Consider the following 18,972-nt stretch of genomic DNA (forward strand, 5'->3'; position numbering starts at 1 on the left):
TTAAATGGATCTTTGTGCTTTTCATGTTTGAGAATCAAACCCAATCTCCTATATAATAGCCCAGATTTGTGACTCTGTACCTGTGTGTATAACGCTAGGTGTGGCTAGAAGCTCTCATTGGGTTAGCAGCAGGTCTATCACACCCAGTCCACAGCTGATTGTGCGAGAGTGGAGACACGCCCTCCCACACAGTTTACATCCAATGGGAGGCTCTGCCCTTTGGTTGCTGTGTGTTCCCAGAGCAGGGTTAACAATGGGTCTGATGGAGCTGCAGCTCCAGGTCCACACCCCAAAATAGGCCCACTGTATCTGCAGCAACATACACTCCAACAATTTACACATAAAACATTGCTGCAAATTTGAAAAGGGGGCTTGACCACGGTTAAAGTGGCGTGGCCCCGCCTCTTTTTCTATACTTTCAATGGAAGTTTGGCGAGCCAAAAATCTGTACAGACCATTAAAAAAAAGATAATGTACCTGCCATAAAGGTACAGCTGGAGGGTATGCCACTGCACCTGCAGCAAGTCTCTGCGCTGTAGAGAAGGGGGGGAAAAATCCTTTTACTGCAGCGTCCTATGTCCTTCAGCCAGACCGCCTGCCCCCTCCGGCATCAACAATCCCCACTCCCTAGCCACGGCGCAGGTGGAACAAAAGCTGCTGTGGCCACCGGCATAGATGTGTATGAAAGCGGTGCAGCGGAAGGCTTTCATAGCCCCCCCCCCCCCCCTGCACCGCATACTCTCTGAGCCATGGAGCCTCCTCTGCGAGTGATGTCACAGAAGTGCCGCCGCGCCCAGATCCCTAGAGGCACTAACAATAGTGACTGGCTGCTTGGCTGCTGTGCAAGTCTCTGGAAGAGCCACTGCCAAAGGAAGGACAGCAGCTTAGCTGCTTCCAGGAGTCGAAGAAAAAGCATTACCCCCCCTCCCCCACTCGCAGTACCTCCGGGCCCCATCCGCGGCACCCCCACACACACACCCTCCAGCACCCGCGGTGGCTCCGGACCCCCTCCCCCACCCCCAAACACCCCCGAACCCGCCCCTGCCCCACCCGCGGCACCACTGCACCCACCCCTCCCCCACCCACGTCTGCGAAGTGTAGGAGGAAAAGAGACAGTAAGTGGAAGAGAGGGAGGAGTCGCACAGCTCAATGAGTGTCGGCATGCAGCACAGCATGGGGCCCGGAAAGGCAGCACACATGGCCCATCCAGCTGACTTGACATCTGAACATTCAACTGTGACACCATTGTCATGTGCATGGTGGGGTGCCTTTTGTGCACAGACACACCCTAATGTTGTGCACCCCCACATGCCAGGTTGGACCCTAGCTAAATCATAGCACCAGGAGGCTTCCGCCTGAAAAATCGCTCACCCTGCACCTGCATTGCCGCTAGTGTACTGTTAAGACTCTGTGAGTAAAGAATGTGGAGGGGGGGGGGGGGCGGGGGGGCAATGCTTCGACAGGGAACCTAATGCGCTACCTGGAAAACCCTGCTGGTTTAAAAGGGTCACAAATATCAGACTGCTCATACGCAAGACTAGAGTGGAGCAACAAGTTTCTGTGTGTGGTGTACAGACACTGGGGGGATTGCTTATGAGAAGCAGAAGCTCGACAAGGTAAGTTTCTTGGGCTTAGTCTAGAGTGACACTGTATGGGGTACTGGCTGGAGTAGCACATGACGAGCCTTGAATGACATGAGGGGGCTGGCTGGAGTGACAAGAGGGGCCTGGAGTGATAAATGAAGGGGCTGTAGTGATGCACATTTGGGGTGGGGCGTGACAAATGAGTGGGGTGGTGTGACAAATGAGGGGACTGGAGTGGGTCCTGGAGTGATAAATGCAGGGCTGTAGTGATGCACGTTGAGGGGGGCGTGACAAATGAGTGGGGTGGAGTGACAAATGAGGGTGCTGGAGTGACACATGGGGGAGTAGAGTAACAAATGTAGGGGCTGCAGTGACACATGGTGGGGTGGAGTTAAAAATGAGGGGGCTGGAGTGACACATTGGGAGGGTGGAGTGACATAGGAGGGGGCTGCCTGCAGGGACACTTAGGGGGCTTGCCTAGACTGATGCATAAGGGGCCTAAAATGACATATGAGGGGCTGGAGTGACATGTAAAGGCCTGGAGTGTATTCTCTGGATGCAGTTTTTTCAATGTATTGTATGTGGATGCAGCTTTTAAGGTATTGCCTTTCTAAACCAAATTATAAAGAGTTGCTCCCACAACTTCCCTCCGCTGCTGCTGTCAGAGGGACCGGAAGGTCCCTCTGCCTCTCTGCACTTGGTATCCAGTATTTAGGTCGACCACACTTTAGTCAACTTGCATTAGGTCGACATGGTCTGTAGGTCAACATGGTAACTAGGTCGACGTGTACTAGGTCGACATGGAAAAAGGTCAACATGTGTTTTAAAAGATTTTTTTTTTTTTACTTTTTCATGCTTTACGATCCACGTGGACTACGATTGGGAATAGTAACCTGTGCCGAGTGCAGCAGTAGCGGAATGAGGCACCTTGCCCGAAGCATGGCGAGCTAAGCAAGCCATGCGAGGTGACACTAATTAGGGCTCCCTGTCACTTTACAAAGGAAATGACACCAATTTTTTTTAAACTCATGTCGACCTTTTTCCCTGTCGAAATTTTTCCCTGTCGACCTTGTTCATGTCGATCTAATGACCATGTCGATCAATTTCAGGTGTCAACCTAGTCACTGTCGAACAATAGTGGTCGTCCTAATGACTGTCGACCTAAGTGTGGTCGCCCCTATGATCTATACCCCCTGCACTCGCCCCTCAGTGTTGCTGTGCTGCCAATCATTGCTGATCGGTCAGCTCGGCAGGACTCCTGCCCAGCAGCTGCAGACAATGGCACCGCTGGGAAAGTGTAAAATAACCCACCCTCACCCCAAACCCACTCACAGCACCCACCTGTGTACCTGGCAGCTGACTTGGGTGTAAAAAGTAACATTGCAATGGTCGCGATGTTATAGATGTTACCGAAATTCACATCCGATGTTTGAGAAAAAATTATTATTATTTTTTTTTTATTAAAAATTTTTTTTTTTTTCTTGTTTCTTACTAAAATCATTTTGGATAAGGTTCAATTCATGTTATTCACCTAATTCACTCATTAAAAAAACAATAATTTGTGAGCGGTTTTGGGGAAGAAAATTGACAGTTAAACACCCGTTTGCCCTTGTCAAAGATGGAGATCCTGGAACTTCCAGTCCGGCAATAGTCATAGCAACCTGGTTCAATCTCCACATAGCATCCTTCTTATTTATCTTCGGAATCCAATATTTGATGTGGAGATTGAACCGGATTGCTGTGACTATTGCCGGACCTGAAGTTCCAGGATCACCATCTTTGACAAGGGCACACAGGAGTTTAAAGGAGTGCTGAGCGGTAACAGTGCCAAGCCGGAAGATCAGTAGTCGAAGGACCGTGGCTTCCATCCTCGTGATTGATGAGATTTGAAGTGTGACATCTCGGTTGGAGACGCCAATCGGAAGTTACCCCCGGGAAGGCAGGATGCTGCCAGGAACATGAGGAACTTGTATTATGGTGGATCAGTGATGATCTGTTTTACATGTACACTTCAGGGTTAATCAATTATAGAAGAATACCTGTACTAAATATTAAACACACTAAACACAGACACTTAACCCTTGGAGACAGGCTTTCTCTTTAGTGGGATGGTGGGGGTAGGGCTTTGATCCTGAAAGCCCCTTTTAGAATTTCACTCCTTGGACAGTGGTGTCCTTTGGCCTGAGTGGGGTATGGTTTCCCTACAGATGTGTCCCTTTCATTTGTTGCTGCATTCTGCAGTTCATGGTAGTGGGATGCATGATTGCAGCCGCCACCTCTCCCATTGCTGCTATTGCATAGCTGTAGTATGTGTACGCATGCACACCGCTATCCGGGAATTGCCTGCTCGCAACGTAGCAACTAGCAAGGCTACAAAAGGACACATCTGTAGGTCATTATATAGGAATGGGATTTTAAAATCTTTTGAGAACCTCGGGGAGGAATTTGGGGTTCCACATTATACGTCATATGCAACTCCATCATGCATTTTACGCAGTTTCCATTTCAGCCCCCTGTAGTTGCTTCTAACCGCATTAAGTTTCTGTTGCAGGGGGCATAGGGATGAGGACAGATTCTGGATAATTGGTAGATCATGGTTTCAGATCCAACTGTTTCTCCTCCACACAGGTTACCTTACCCCCCTGTTGCGGAACAATTTTAGATCTGGAGCTTTCTCCTGTGGCCTAAATGTTCCTCTCCTATCTCATTACTGTCTCCTTTGATGTTTTTTTTTTTTTTTGGGGGGGGGGGTCTTAAAAATGTGTTTTCTAGAGTGACTAGTCAAAATATCCTTAATACCCCGAGATTTGCAAAGAGCAAGCAGACTGTTAGTCTATCTAGAGCACCCTTTTATATTCATATCATGTTCATAATGATTGTTAAAACATAACTATTATTAACATATTCTTAAAAAAGAGTCAAGACGATATCAATATACACATAAAGATTAAAAAGTTATTAAATAAATCCAAAAACTTCCTCTAATGCCTGGTCTCACTTTAGTGGGATCTTCTAGTGTTTCGCTTATTGGGGGTAATTCTGAGTTGATCGCAGCAGGAACTTTGTTAGCAGTTGGGCAACACCATGTGCACTGCAGGGGAGGCAGATATAACATGTGCAGAGAGAGTTAGATTTGGGTGGGTTATTTTGTTTCTGTGCAGGGTAAATACTGGCTGCTTCATTTTTACACTGCAATTTAGATTGCAGATTGAACACACCACACCCAAATCTAACTCTCTCTGGACATGTTATATCTGCCTCCCCTGCAGTGCACATGGTTTTGCCCAACTGCTAACAAAGTTCCTGCTGCGATCAACTCAGAATTACCCCCATTATGTATGGAAATAAGTTGTGAGTTACATAAATGATAGAGGAATTTTAATAGAAGGTTGAGACGATATTAAGAGCGAAAATATATCCTGTTTTGCTCTTATTCAAAAAATATTGATGAAAAGGTTATATCCAATTAGAATAGAAAGAAACAGATAGCTTTTTTTCAGTCTCGTGGGGTATATTTTCGATTGAGTAATAACATAATGAATTACTTTATCCGATATTGTAACATATAACAAACCATGTTTTCCACAATATTTATTACATGAATTTTGTAACATTTTAATTTAGCTTGTGAGCAAACATTTAATTTCCTTAACAGTTTGTATTTTTTAACAACAGATGTTGATCCTTTTGAAACTGAAAATTGGGAGGAAGAAAATGGTAAGTCTCAAAATATTTGATATATAAATATTTACACTAGTATTTCTTAGCTTTGTGACAAAGATCACATACAGTGGGTAAAACTTTCGAACGTAAGGTTTATTTTTCCACAGCTTTTCCACAGACTGGCATTTCACAGCTGAACATCCATAGTTACCAGCAAGTCACAGATCACAAAACAGTTCACAGCAGATATTTTGCAGACAGAGGTGTAAATTCTCCAAAGACCACTGAGATCCAGGACCCCTTACAGTAGCCACCTCCTGGCCTATCACCTGGGCGACTAGTACACCGTCAGGAGCCCTGTTGCTTCTGTCATTTTATACCACATTACAATGAGCAGGTCCAGGGGCGTAACTAGATATATTGTAGACCCCAAGGTAAAAGTTTGTAAGGGTCCCTTTGTACCACCCAATGGTGAAAAATGTAAATAACACATGTAACTGTGACAGAGAAGGTTGATCCCTCTCAGCTCTTGGCCCCATAACAGCTGCATTCCCTGCACCCATGGTAGCTACGCCCTTGCATCCAACCTGAGAATGTATTAGTGGGAGATACAGATGTGTCCTCATACATCTTGCCTCAATATGCCACGCAGCTGGAGATGCCTGGTGTGAGTGAGCTGATAGGTCCCATGCAACTCCATTAGCATTGAGGGTCTTTTGCCGAAAATGTTTATTAATTCTCATTACTATGCAAATAAGACGCACAAACAGACTCTGCTGATTGACATGATATGTGGCATGTCTATATTCTGTGTGCAACCTCACTTGTAACTGCATACAAAATGGTATGTTAGTGTTTTCTAGGGAAACACTGTAATGTACCATTTTGTATGCAGATACAGCTATACAGCCACCATCATGCTCAGAATATAGGCATGCTGCATATCATTTTAATCAGCAAAAGCTACTTTTGCGTCCTGTTTGCAACATTTTGCGAATAAGATGTATTTTAAAGGAATAAGTCACACAAAAGACGCTTGTCACTTCTAAGTCACACCACAGCATAGTGTGACTAGAAGTTCTTTTTAATGTGCAGGGAGGCTAGAAGCAAGTGGACACATCTGTAGGGATTGTACATTCTGCTCTAGTCCCCATGATGCATATTGCAGAATAGATTATTTATTTCTGCCACATAGGTTTCTTCACTTACTTCAACACCCTGCCACTGGTCGCTCTCATCATCCTGACACTATTGACCTCTTGCCCCCATATTAAACAATGTGTATGGCGTCTTAATGAACAAATCCTTGCTGGCCCATGCTGCAAATCTTAGCTGGAGGAAACTAGGGAGGCCAATCCCAGGATCAAGATCGGCGGTATCCCGAGATTTGGGGCCCAAAACGACTGGGATTTGATCCCAGGATTGGAAGCTCCAATCCCGGGGATTGAGGGATCAGCGTTGAGCATCCTCATGACACTCAGGCACTTTCTGGCTTCCGGCTCCCCAGCACAGCGTGAGAGGTCACGCTGTGCCATCACGTGACGCTGGGAGCCGCTGGGAGAGTGCAGCTGAAGTGATACCCGGGATTTAAAAAATGGCCCAGGATTGGCCACCCTAGAGGAAACAATTACTGAATCTTTTGCCCGTAATGAAACACCTGGGGTCTCCAGGGTCACGGTGTGGGAAGCTCATAAATGTGTACTTAGAGGGAAGTTTATTCAGTTGGGCACGATGTTTTAGAGGAAGAAAAAAGGCCAAAAGCTTGCTCTTTTGGAAAAACTTTAGATTCTTGAAAGGATGCACATTGCACAAGACCGCTTGCCTTTACTCAGATCCTTTCTTAACTAACTGCCACTAGAGCAGCGCTGAACAAACTACTCTTTGACAATATTAAATATGACACGTCTGCTGCTTTTTTCAGTGGAGTAACAATCTGGGCAAGTATTTGGCTAGGGCCCTTCAGGCACAAAGAGCTACTGTTTATATTAAGGATTCTACTGGCACCAACAGCACGATTACTTGAGATATTGCTGCTGCTTTTCATTCATACTATATTAAACAGTATAATTTGTATGACCCCCAAATACCCTGGAGGAGACAGCTTCTTTTCAAGCACTAGTAGACCAATACCTTCTGACGTGGATTTACCTTCACTCTATGAGGAAGATCAGACCTGTTTATATTTACCCTTTTCTCCCAATTAACTAGAGGAGGCCCTTAAATCGAACCCCTCTGGTGAAAGCCAAGGCCCTGACAGATTTACTTACTATAAGACTTGACAGACCTCCTTACACCGTAAAATGCCTTTGTCCCTTGATTTGTCTATGTGACTTGGACGCTCACATATCCCTAACGTCAATGGACCATTGCTTTAACACGTTAGTTTGCATTTGTGTACACAATTTTTGTTTATTGGTTTATATTTTGGGTCCCGACTGAGAATTAATATTTTCTACAGCATCCCTGAAGCCCAACGTTTACACAGTATTGTAGGCAGGCTACCCATTCTGCTGGTTAACAATCCCTCCCCCTTTTCTCTTCCCTGGGAGACCTCTCATTTCACAGACAGGGAGGCTAGCTTACAGTCAATAAATTGACAATACAGTATGTAAATGAAGGGCTGATACTACTGTTGCTTTGGGTGGGGGAAGGGACTAGAGAGGCCCCGAGTAAATGTACATTAAACAGTAAGTGCTTTTACTGTATGAAGTACAGTACTGTGCTATGGATTTTGTGTGGCAGACGCTCAGTTAGTTATTGAAACTGGTCTTTTCCTGTGTGCATAATTCTATTAAATGTAAGGTTCTTAAATGTGTGAATGTGGTAAAAATACAATAATTAATAAAGTGTAAAGAAAAAAAAGCATTCGCATTTTGGTAATCGAACCCGGGACTATGTGCATTGGGTGCTACACACCTTACCATTAGGCCACGACGCCTGGTGATAGAGATGCAAACTCATGTGTAAATGTAAGCAGTGATCCCTTCCCATTGGTTTTACTTATGCTGTATTGGCTACGGGACTTGGATGCTTACATATCCCTAACGTCAATGGACCATTGCTTTAACACTTTAGTTTGCGTCTGTATACACTATTTTTATTTATTGATTTGTCTATGGGACTTGAAAGCGCACATATCCCTCTAGTCAATGGACCATTGCTTTAACACTTTAGTTTGCATCTGTAGACTCTATTTTTATTTATTGATTTATTGGTTTGTTTGTTTTTTACTCTGACCATTGGTCTCTGTGTACAGTATAACATTACAGTTGTCACTGCCTATTTGCCAGAGCTTGTATATCAATCCACCACAATTCGGTCTTCATCACTGGATTAGTGGAGCATCAGCCACCCAGTGGTGAAGATGTGTATTGCATGCTGTGTATGTTTAAAAAAAAAAGAGAGGGCCAGAAAGTGGTTGCTTAGTTGGCGCACAGATATAATTTATACCAATTTAACTATATAAAACTTAGCTTTTACTGCTTATACCTTGTAAAACGCCCCATTTATCTGGGGTTTACACAGCAAAACATAGAGGTTAAAACTTGGACACATACAGACAAATAAGTGAAAAGAAATAGATATAGGTGTGAATAAATTTAAAAAGCGGTGCTTCCACTAATTACTCCCACAAGGTGTAATATTAAAGATACTTGTGGAGCCACTGAGAGTCTGGAGTGTATTGGGTGACCAAATCCCTTGGTACTATTAAGCTCTTATTATACAGAAAGCCAGTGATACCAGTTCAAATATTACCAAACCTGCATTATGGTTGGAAATCGTTTAAAGATTAGAATATAAATATATATAGCAACCTGGTGTTATAAAAATATAACATGAAAGATCATTTATCACAGTAAATTGCTCCTGCAAATATGGTGTGTGTTTTTGTTCATACAGTGTACAAAGTTTTATTATTTTAATGAATTCCACACTTCACCTCACATTATGTGTCACTGATTTTTGTTGGAAAAACCATGGGTTAATACCCACGCAATAAGAATAAATAGTAATGGAGGGATATACCTTATGGTTATCTTGCAGCCTTTATATTGCATATGTGATAGATCAATAATTCATGTGAGGTTGCTAATATTCAATCTACAGTAATACTCTACTGTTGTACTTTTCATACGAGGCCACTTAAAAATTGTGGCAACCTGTTCTTGCAGTGATATGATATGAATATAATGTTTGCTACATTAGTATTCTCATTCTAGCTGCACCTGTGCTTATATTCATACAATGTATCAATACTCTATTGCACAGTTCACTTCACTCATGTCTCACTGGCTTATACTTAGAAACTAGGAAGCGTATGCTGAGTCACTGATTTGTATCCATTTGGTTAATAGACGGAGCACAGCATTCATTTGCAACTGCCGTTAATCAGCTATTACCAATATTGGGTTAATGTAATATACTGTATATAAGAGGTGTTCTGTTACCAAGCAATGTTATCGGTACAGCGCATTTACTTAGAATTCAAAGTGACCGCACAGTGCTGTTGTTAGTGACAACGCCATACATATTAGTTTATAACATCAATCATTCAAAGAGCCATGTCTGGGTAGGTCACAATGTGTTTTCTTATCACTCTTAGTGTTACTCCATAAAGACCGCCACTGACACTTAAGCTTTATTTTAATGACCTCAATATGAGAGGGTGTCAGCAAGGGTCTACACAAACTTTCTATCTAATTAGAATCTACACCATTGTATATAAAATAAAGGAGTGTGGCAGGCCGCTGAAACGCCGACGTGCACGTTTCGCTGTATAGCTTTAACGAGGCTGAGGAAAAAAATGATCTAGTGCAACAGAATTCAACTGGAGATTGTAATCCTACTGGCTCCATGCTGGCAGCGCAGGTCGTGGTATAGCGACATTCTTCATTTGTGGCATCTTCCTTTTCGTCCAGACCTGCTACAGCAAGGGCTGTTTCTACATATAGGCCTTCCTCAGTTGGTTTTAGCAGCCTAGCTGTTCAAAGTAAGCTTTTCAAAGCTAAAAGTTTTTCTACTTTTGTGGTCTACTATGCTGCAAGAACGGAAACCATTTTTTTCACACAATTAACACAGAATACGTAAGCTGTACATCTTGGGGTGTGAACAGAGAAAATTTCACACATCCACGTTTCGGCCCTGTTATTTCCAACAGAGTTTGGCCTTCCTCTAGGGCAGGCATTCCCAACTGCAGGCATTCCCAACTCAAGGCACACCAACAGTGCAGGTTTTAGTGATATCCAGGCTTCAACACAGATGGTTAAATCAAAATAACTGAGGTTCTAATTAAGTCACCTGTGTTCAAGCCTGGATATCACTAAAACCAGGACTGTTAGTGTGCCTTGAGGACCGTGGTTGGGAAACACTGCTCTAGGGGTTCGTACCTTTTTACAGGGTATGAGCGTATTCCACCACAGTTTCATCCACCAGTAGCACCATTGGATTTTAATGTGATCCTATTGGCTCTTTCACAGGCTCCGTTTGAGCGTTTACATTCAGCATATCTTCAATTTGTTACAAGGAAGCTGGCTTCCTTATGGATATTGGGGGTCATTCTGAGTTGATCGCTAGCTGCCGTTGCTTGCTGCGTAACGTTCAGTGAAAAAAATGGCTTATCTGCGCATGCGTATGCACCACAATGTGCACGCGCATTGTATGGGCACAAAGTCGTTTGTGGTTTTGCACTGGTTCTAGTGACGATTCCAATCGCACAGCCGAACGCAAGGAGATTGACAGGTAGAGGGCGTTTTTGGATGTCAACTGACCGTTTTCTGGGAGTGTTAGGAAAAACGCAGGCGTGGCCGGGCGTTTTCTGAGCTGGTATCTGACGTCATTACCTTGTCACTCATCGCAGCAATCATCGCACAGGATAAGTAACTACAGGGCTGGTCTTGTTTTGCACAAAATGTGTTTGCAGGCGCTCTGCTGCACAAGCATTCGCACTCCTGCAAAGCGAAAATACACTCCCCCGTGGGCTGCGACTATGCGTTTGCACGGCTGCTAAAAACTGCTAGTGAGTGATCAACTCGGAATGACCCCCATTGCCTCAGCTCGGTGTATTACCAGGTTTGTACTTTGCCTTGTAAGCTGCCTTTCTTGTCTTCCATTATAATAGGGCTGTTCTCTATACTGTTCCAAAATAATCTGTCTCTATTAGGCATATTTTGAGTACTGCAGAATTACTTAAACAAGATTTCATTTGTCCATTGCACGGATTTTCTGCTTGTTAATGACAGCACTCATAAACGTGGTTGTCCAGCTACGTGGCAGACTATTCCACGTTAGATCCTCTAAAGTATTCAAGTGCGGGGCGACAAGCACCAGACAAGGGGCCAAATGTAATAGAGTGAGAGTTTCAGAAAGTGAGAGATCTGGTAAGTTTTTTCAGTTTTTTTAAAGTGCCAATCATTTACACTGCAAAACCAGGCTGATCTTGCTGTGTAAATGATTGCCACTTAAAAAAACTGCAAAACCTTACTAAATCTCTCACTTTTTGAAACTCTCTATTACATTTGGCCCCAGGTGTCGACACATTCCAATGGGGCAGTGGCAGCCTCTGGGGCAGTGCAGCACAAGGCTTCAGTGGAACAGGTCTGTCGTGCAGCTCTCTGGTCCTCTGTCCACATGTTTTTACAGTTTTCAGGTTTTTGCTTTTGGTGTCACACACTTTGGATGTACTGGTCAGACAACCTGAGTGTTCCCTCCCCTTGGGGTAGCTGCTGAAGTCCAGTGTTCCCCAGCCTTGCTGAAAGAAAAGAGAGAATTTCTGGTCACTTACCGTTGAATTCTTTTCTCTGAGGCAGGCTGGGGAATCGTGTGAGGTTTGATTTTTGACCATCTTTTCCCTACTGGTTTGTTTGTTTGATTGTTATATTAGTTTCTCTGGATTACTGCTACTCCTTTCTGGACTCTTTTAAAAAAGTACTGGACTTCTGGGGTTGCAGGTGGGAGGAGCTTACTTTTTAAAGCTACAGTTTATTTTTGGTGCCAGCTCCAGCCCCAGCCTGCAATCCCATATCCCAGTGTTCCCCCACCCTGCTTCAGAGAAAAGGATTCAATGTTAAGTGACCAAAAATGCTCTTTAAAAAAAACAAACGTACGTGTTTAGGGCCAGACAGTGGCACTGTGTTTCAGTAATGCTCAGTAGGTGCTGTCCCACCATGTTAACAATATAAGCGCTGTGAGTCTCAGTGTGAAGTTGTTTATTTCTTTTTTAAAACCTCTGTGTGTTCAGGGACAGTAGATGCCGTGCCACCACGTTAACCACTTGCCTGGCATGGTCGCATCAGATGCAACCACACCAGGCAGTGCTTTATCTGACCTGGTCACACAGGATGCGACCTATCAGATAAAAAGTAATAGCAGCAGCAGGGAAGGGACATTTCCCTCCAGTGCTGCTGTCAGAGGGACCTTCCTGCACCCTCCCCTATTGATTGCCATGCTGCCGATCACTGCTGATCGGTCAGCACAGTAGGACCCACCTCCCCTCTACTGCGGCTGCAGACAATAGCAGCCACTGGGGAAGTGTAAATTAACCCCCCAAGCCCCCCTTGTGTATCTGAAGGCTGTTGCCGATGGTCACTATGTTCCGATAGTTGCAATTTTCCGATGGTTGCAACTGATGTTCCGATGTTTGAATTTTTTTTTTATTTTTTTTCCAAATATCCCCCAAAAATTTATTTTTATTTTTTTACTAAAATCATTTTAGATGATGTTAAGTACACATTCTTCACCTAACTGACTAATAAAAAAAAAACAATTTCTAAACAGTTTTTTTTTTTTAAAAATTTTGTTAACAATATACAGTAAGTGATGTGAGTCGACATTGATCAGAATCAGTCGATGGAAGAGCAGGAGCAGCAACCAAGTACTAGTGATAGTACTACAACATTTACTAAAGGTGGTCCAGGGGGAGGAAAGTTCAAGAAAGGGCACCTGAAATTGTAATATTTCTCAATGTTAAAAAAAAGATTTAGAGGTGTCACCTTTAAAACCGACAATTCAGTTCCCCCAAAAAACAAAAGAACTCTAAGGCTGAAGAACAAACTGTGTGTCCACATATCCCTGAGGAGAGTCTAGGGCAGTGATGGCTAACCTTGACACTCCAGCTATTGTTGAACTACATATCCCAGCATGCCCTGCTACAGTTTTGTTATTTGGCCATGCTAAAACTGATGCAGGACATGCTGGGATGTGTAGTTCAACAACAGCTGGAGTGTCAAGGTTAGCCATCACTGGTCTAGTGCAGTCGCGTAACTAGAAATTTTTCTCCCCTAATCCAAAAATTTATCTGGTGACCCCCTCCCCTCCATAAATGGCAATTATAAAGTGATGAATTTGTGCATGTCAAAAAGGGGCACGGCCTTGTTAAAATGGGTGTGGCTTCACTGAAATGGGCGTGGCATTGCAGGAAAAGACTTCCTTATACCCCAGTTTTGCAACCTGCACACTGAGACATTGGCGACCACAGGAGAAAAAAAAAGAATCCTGATTCATGCCCCATACATTATTTGTGATTTTTCCTCTTTATAGTACTGCCCCTTACACATTATGGCACACACTGCTATGGCCCTTAGACATTATGCCACACAACATAATGCCCATTACACATTATGCCACGCATCGTAATTCCTCTGACATATTATGCCACACACCGTAATGCCTGTGACACGTTATGCCACGCATCACAATGCCCATTATACATTATGCTGCACACTGCAATGCCCCTGAGACATTATCTCACATACAATGCCTGTGATAAAGTACACCACATACCGTCATGCCTGTGGCACATTATGACAGACACCACAATGCCCGTTATACATTATACCACATACCACAATGTCCGTGATACATTATGTCACACACCGCAATGCCCATTACACATTAAGACCTACAGTTAGGCTTCTAATTACTTTTAAATTACCTGATCATTGCCAAGGGTTTCATGATCTTGGTTCCATGCACGGTGCCAGGGGGTTTCATGCTCAGAGTGTCATACTCTTTGCCAGGGGTTTCATGTGCTTGGTGTTATGCTCGACATTCTCCGCCCCAACAACAGGCGTAGTACAGTACAGCCTGACCAGCGAGCGACCACCCCCTCTCCCTGACAGGAGGTTACAGTGAGCTGCGGGCAATGCTGCCCTAGCCCCCCTTCTCGCTGCTGCTGGTTTTTAAAGTGAGCCATGGTTAATGCTGCCCGACCTGCTCCATGCTGTTTAGTGAGCTGCGGGCAATTCTGCCCAATCCCCCCTTCCCGCTCCAGGCTATAGTGAGCTGCAAGCACCGCTGCCCAATGCCCCCACTGCTGCTGCAGCCATGCCAGGGTTCCAGGGTGCCTCGGCCAGCGATATGTGCTCCCGCGGGTCCCGGCACTTCCTAGATGCTAGAGGTCAAGTATGACCTCTAGCATGTCTCCTTTATGGTGGTGGCCATTTTGGAAGGGACATTTAGCAGATTGACATGCGGATGGCTAGTCCGCATGTCAATCTGCTCTGAATCAGTGGCAGTGCCCCGCAGCCCTGCACCTCCAAGCCTCTGCAGTGGCTGCGGGGGTGGTAGTTATGCCACTGGTCTAGGGGTGTCCACGTTAGCTATGTGTGAGTCTGACATTTCTCACACTACACATAGAGAAGCCTCCTTTTACATTTCTGCACGCTCTGCAAATGTGGTGATGCGCAGTGCAAGTAGAGGATGCTAGTGTCTTGCAAGGGCAACACTGGGTTCCTTACGCTTCCATAGAAATTTAGTAAACATTTTTGTGCAGCAGTCTATGGGCCTAATTCAGATCTAATCGTAGATGTGCTAAATTTAGCACATCTACGATCAGCTTCCGTGACATGCGGGGAGGACGCCCAGCACAGGGTCCGCCCCGCATTTCAGGCCCTACCCCGCCGCACAAGTACAAAAGCATCACACAGCAGCGATGCTTTTGCACTAGAAGAGTAGCTCCCTACCAGCACAGCTCCTGCGCACTGGCAAGGAGCTACTCGTTGCTGTCCGGGTCGCAGCGGCTGCATATGACATCACGCAGCTGCCGCTGGCCGCCCCCCGCACGGTCCGGCCACGCCTGTGTTGCCTGGACTGCGCCCCTTAAATGGCCGCCAACCCGCCCCCTCCCGTCCAGCAAATGCCTCTGCCTGTCAATCAGGCAGAGGCAATCGCAGGGCTGAGACGGCCGTCAGCTGTCTGGCATGCACCGGTGCACGAAAACGCACAGCACCGATCAGTTCTGAATTAGGCCCTAAGTTCTTTCTAGACAGACTTATAGGTAACATTTGAATAATATATGAGAGTTTAGAAAATATTATACCTTTGAGAACAGCTACACGTTCTATTAAGGACAAGGGTAACAATTGGCAACTGTTGTGCAATTGTGCAATTTTGGGTACATATGGGTAAAAATGGCAGTGCACAATCCAGAAGGTGTAGGGGTGATGAAAATACAGTGCAAGATATTTCAAAGACATGCCTACTCTGGTAAGTCTTGCTTGAGAAGAAGAAGGGTAATAAGCAATAGGGGATCCCAGAGTCAAGAATTCAGATTTATGAAATTAACCCTATTGCCAGCAAAAGATCCAAAGTGAGTCAGAACATCAATTACGGTAGGAACTGAGAAGGCCAGATTGCTGATATATAAAAGCATGTTATCAGCAAAAAGCGCTAATTTAGTTTCCCATGGCCAAACTCGGATGATTTATATAGCAAAACCATAGCTAATGGTTCAAAGGCAAGTGGAAATAAAAGGGGTGAGAGGAGGTATTCCTGTCTAGTACCACGCTCAACCTGGAAAGGAGTAGAATTATAAGCATTGAATGCAATCAGGGTTAAGGGTAGGGTGGTCAATCCTGGGATCAGTGGGATCCCGGGATTTTGGCCTAAAATTGTCCGGGATTGGAGCTTCCAACCCCGGGATTCAGGCAAATGCTTTTTTTTTTTAATGCCAGGCAGCGTCAAAGCCAGTTCAGCATACGGCTCAGATGCTGCCCGGCTCCCCCTGCCCCCGGCTGTGTGCATTGCGCAGCATGATGTGATGTTAGAGGTTATGCTGCGCAGCACAGTGCAATCCACACCACCAGCCAGAATGTCCTTGCAGGCTCTGGTCACTTCAGAGAAATTATCTTGGAAAATCAAATATTTATATTCTTTTCAAGTAGGTCTCGGGGCTCCATTGTGCCTCCTTATGAACATAAATAAAGCCGCTGAATATCCCCACACGTGGGCGTTTATTATGTTGACCTCGCAGAGGACCAATATGATGAGCATGCTCAATGACTAAATCAGTGAAGACATGCATATCTCCAGCAGGGAAGGCAAAGTCATTATCAAAAAATGATACAGTGCAAGTTCAAGTCCCACCACTCTCAGACTATTATGTATTAAAAGATTTCCCAAATCATCCAGTTTATTCCGAATCTGATATGAATCCTTTTGAAGGCAGAAGGATAGCCCCTGTGCTTTACTTAAGCTGTCCACCCGTCACTGTGTACTCGGAAAGAGTGTTTAGCACAGTCGTGAAACTCATGAGTGATCAGCGTAGAAGGATACTCTCTAAAAAAAATGTGGAAAAGCTAATGGTCATGATTCCAGTGGGCATGAGTTAATATTATGTGATGGTGATGATGATAATAACAACACTAATGTGAATGAGAATGACATCTTCCAACTGTAGAGATGTTTACCAGTGATTACGCTGGTAATGTAGACAAATGAGGCCCTAAGCAACCTAAAAAATATGTATTTTGGTCATTTTTTCTCTTTTAGTACGTAAAGCATTGTAACTTGTACACCAAAACATTGGGATTCGCTTTAATTAGATATTTTGATACTCTATCATCTGCTGGAAAATGTTAATATTATTTTCGTATATTTGAATGGCAACCATAATCACAACACAGTCTATGCAATACATTTGTTAATATTGTCCATTTAAATACACATGGGATCATAGAGGGTAAAGCCCATTGGTAGCTTGTTTTGTGGGGGCCCAAACAAATTAGGCACTTCAGCCACAAAATTGTCTGTCCCTGTCGCTGAAGTGCTTGTTTTGTTGAACTGTGCATGTCCTTTTTAATATACAACATAAGGGTGGGTGGGAGGACCCAAGGACAACTCAATCGCTTTTGCATAGACAAACATTGTTATTGAGTATTGCTCTAATACAGGGGTTCTCAAACTCGGTCCTCAGGACCCCACACAGTGCATGTTTTGCAGGTAACCCAGCAAGTGCACAGGTGTATTAATTACTCACAGACACATTTTAAAAGGTCCACAGGTGGAGCTAATTATTTCACTTGTGATTCTGTGAGGAGACCTGCAAAACATGCACTGTGTGGGGTCCTGAGGACCGAGTTTGAGAACCTGTGCTCTAATACATTACTAATTTGCAACACATTTTATCCAGAAATAAAGTGGTGCCTCACAAAAAAATGAACAGAATTATGAGGCATACATAGTATTATTCAGTAATATGCACAAAACAAATTATTCACAGCAGTCAACAGAAATGCTTGCAAGCTTGTAGATTACTGTATAGTTAAGCCAAAAATCTCTGCTTGTAAACCAAATTTTGGAGAAAAAAACATGGTATTATCTTTCATACTCAGACTCTGTTGTAGCTCATAAATGTACTACAGAGGTGTGTTACACAATTAGGAATGAAGGGGGAGGGGTAGTATGGGCAGCAGTTAATTACTGTATATTCTTTTTTGGCCTTTTCTCTCCTCAGTTGCTGCAAAACATAATCTCTCAAGGCCACGTCTCAAAGTAAATTTTCTAAATAAATTAATTAATCAATCAATCAATCAATCAATCCTAAACCTGCCCTCCACTACATATTCCACCTCCATTTATCTGTACTGCCCTGGGGCCTCTTCTTGATTAATTAAACCATTCCACAGATGGAGCTGCACTAATCGTGGCTCCATCTGTGCCTGGGCGCGTCTGGTGAGGCGGACCACTGGGGGCGAATGGGGCGCGCGTGCTTCACAGACGCACACGCACCCTATTGAAAGTGAATGGGAGCGTCTGTGTACGCTTGGCGGCGGGCCGAGGTCCAGGCGCGCCTAGGCACGCCGCTCGCATGTGATGTAGCGCGTGGCTTTATCAGTAACTATGGGTCATATCCTCAATATTATAAAAGACTAACACTGCGCCTCACCTCTATGTGGGTAATTCAAGTGTTTTGCACACCGATGGCCACTGGATGTTGCCCAACGGAGCAATTGAAGTGTTGCTCCATTCAGGCATGCATAGCTGTTATGTTTTTCCGTCATTTTGATGGGCTGGTAACTAGTAGTTTAGTAAACTGCGATCATGTCTGCCATTGCTGTGTCACATTGTTTCATAGATGTGCTATGTTCATTTTAAATTGCTATGTGTTAGCCAGCCTTTGGCCAATAGTGGTGAACAATATTGTGAGATGTGGAGGATGTGAGCTCTGCAAGTATCTCCGGGCTGGGGCTTTGAGCGACATGAATGAAGCTGTGTCCCTGGGATGCAGTGGCAAGTGAGGAATGCAGGTGTTTGTGGATTTTTGGGGCTACGGATGGGAGCTCTGCGAGCATGCGGCCATCCCTGGCCCCCACTCTTCAAGTATAAGTAATACCAAACTGTCTCTAACATCCATTATATAGCAATACATTCATGCTAAAGTTTGAAGTAATCAACTTCCAGAGGAAAGAGTTTCAAACTTAAATCAGATGCTGTACCCACTCAAATTCTT

General features: G+C 44.3%; 1 protein-coding gene across 12 annotated transcripts in view; it reads left to right on the top strand.

Annotated features, from left to right (window-relative positions):
• Positions 1–18,972, top strand: part of LOC134927833 (NFX1-type zinc finger-containing protein 1-like) — a 585,162-nt gene that overhangs the window by 493,639 nt on the left and 72,551 nt on the right. For all 12 annotated transcript variants that reach the window (XM_063922818.1, XM_063922822.1, XM_063922829.1 and 9 more), the window contains one exon: positions 5,259–5,300. In XM_063922818.1, the coding sequence (XP_063778888.1) occupies positions 5,259–5,300 (42 nt within the window). The remainder of the gene's footprint in view (positions 1–5,258; positions 5,301–18,972) is intronic.

Source organism: Pseudophryne corroboree, chromosome 5 (assembly GCF_028390025.1).
Source record: "Pseudophryne corroboree isolate aPseCor3 chromosome 5, aPseCor3.hap2, whole genome shotgun sequence".
In the NCBI taxonomy this organism is placed as follows: Eukaryota; Metazoa; Chordata; class Amphibia; order Anura; family Myobatrachidae; genus Pseudophryne; species Pseudophryne corroboree.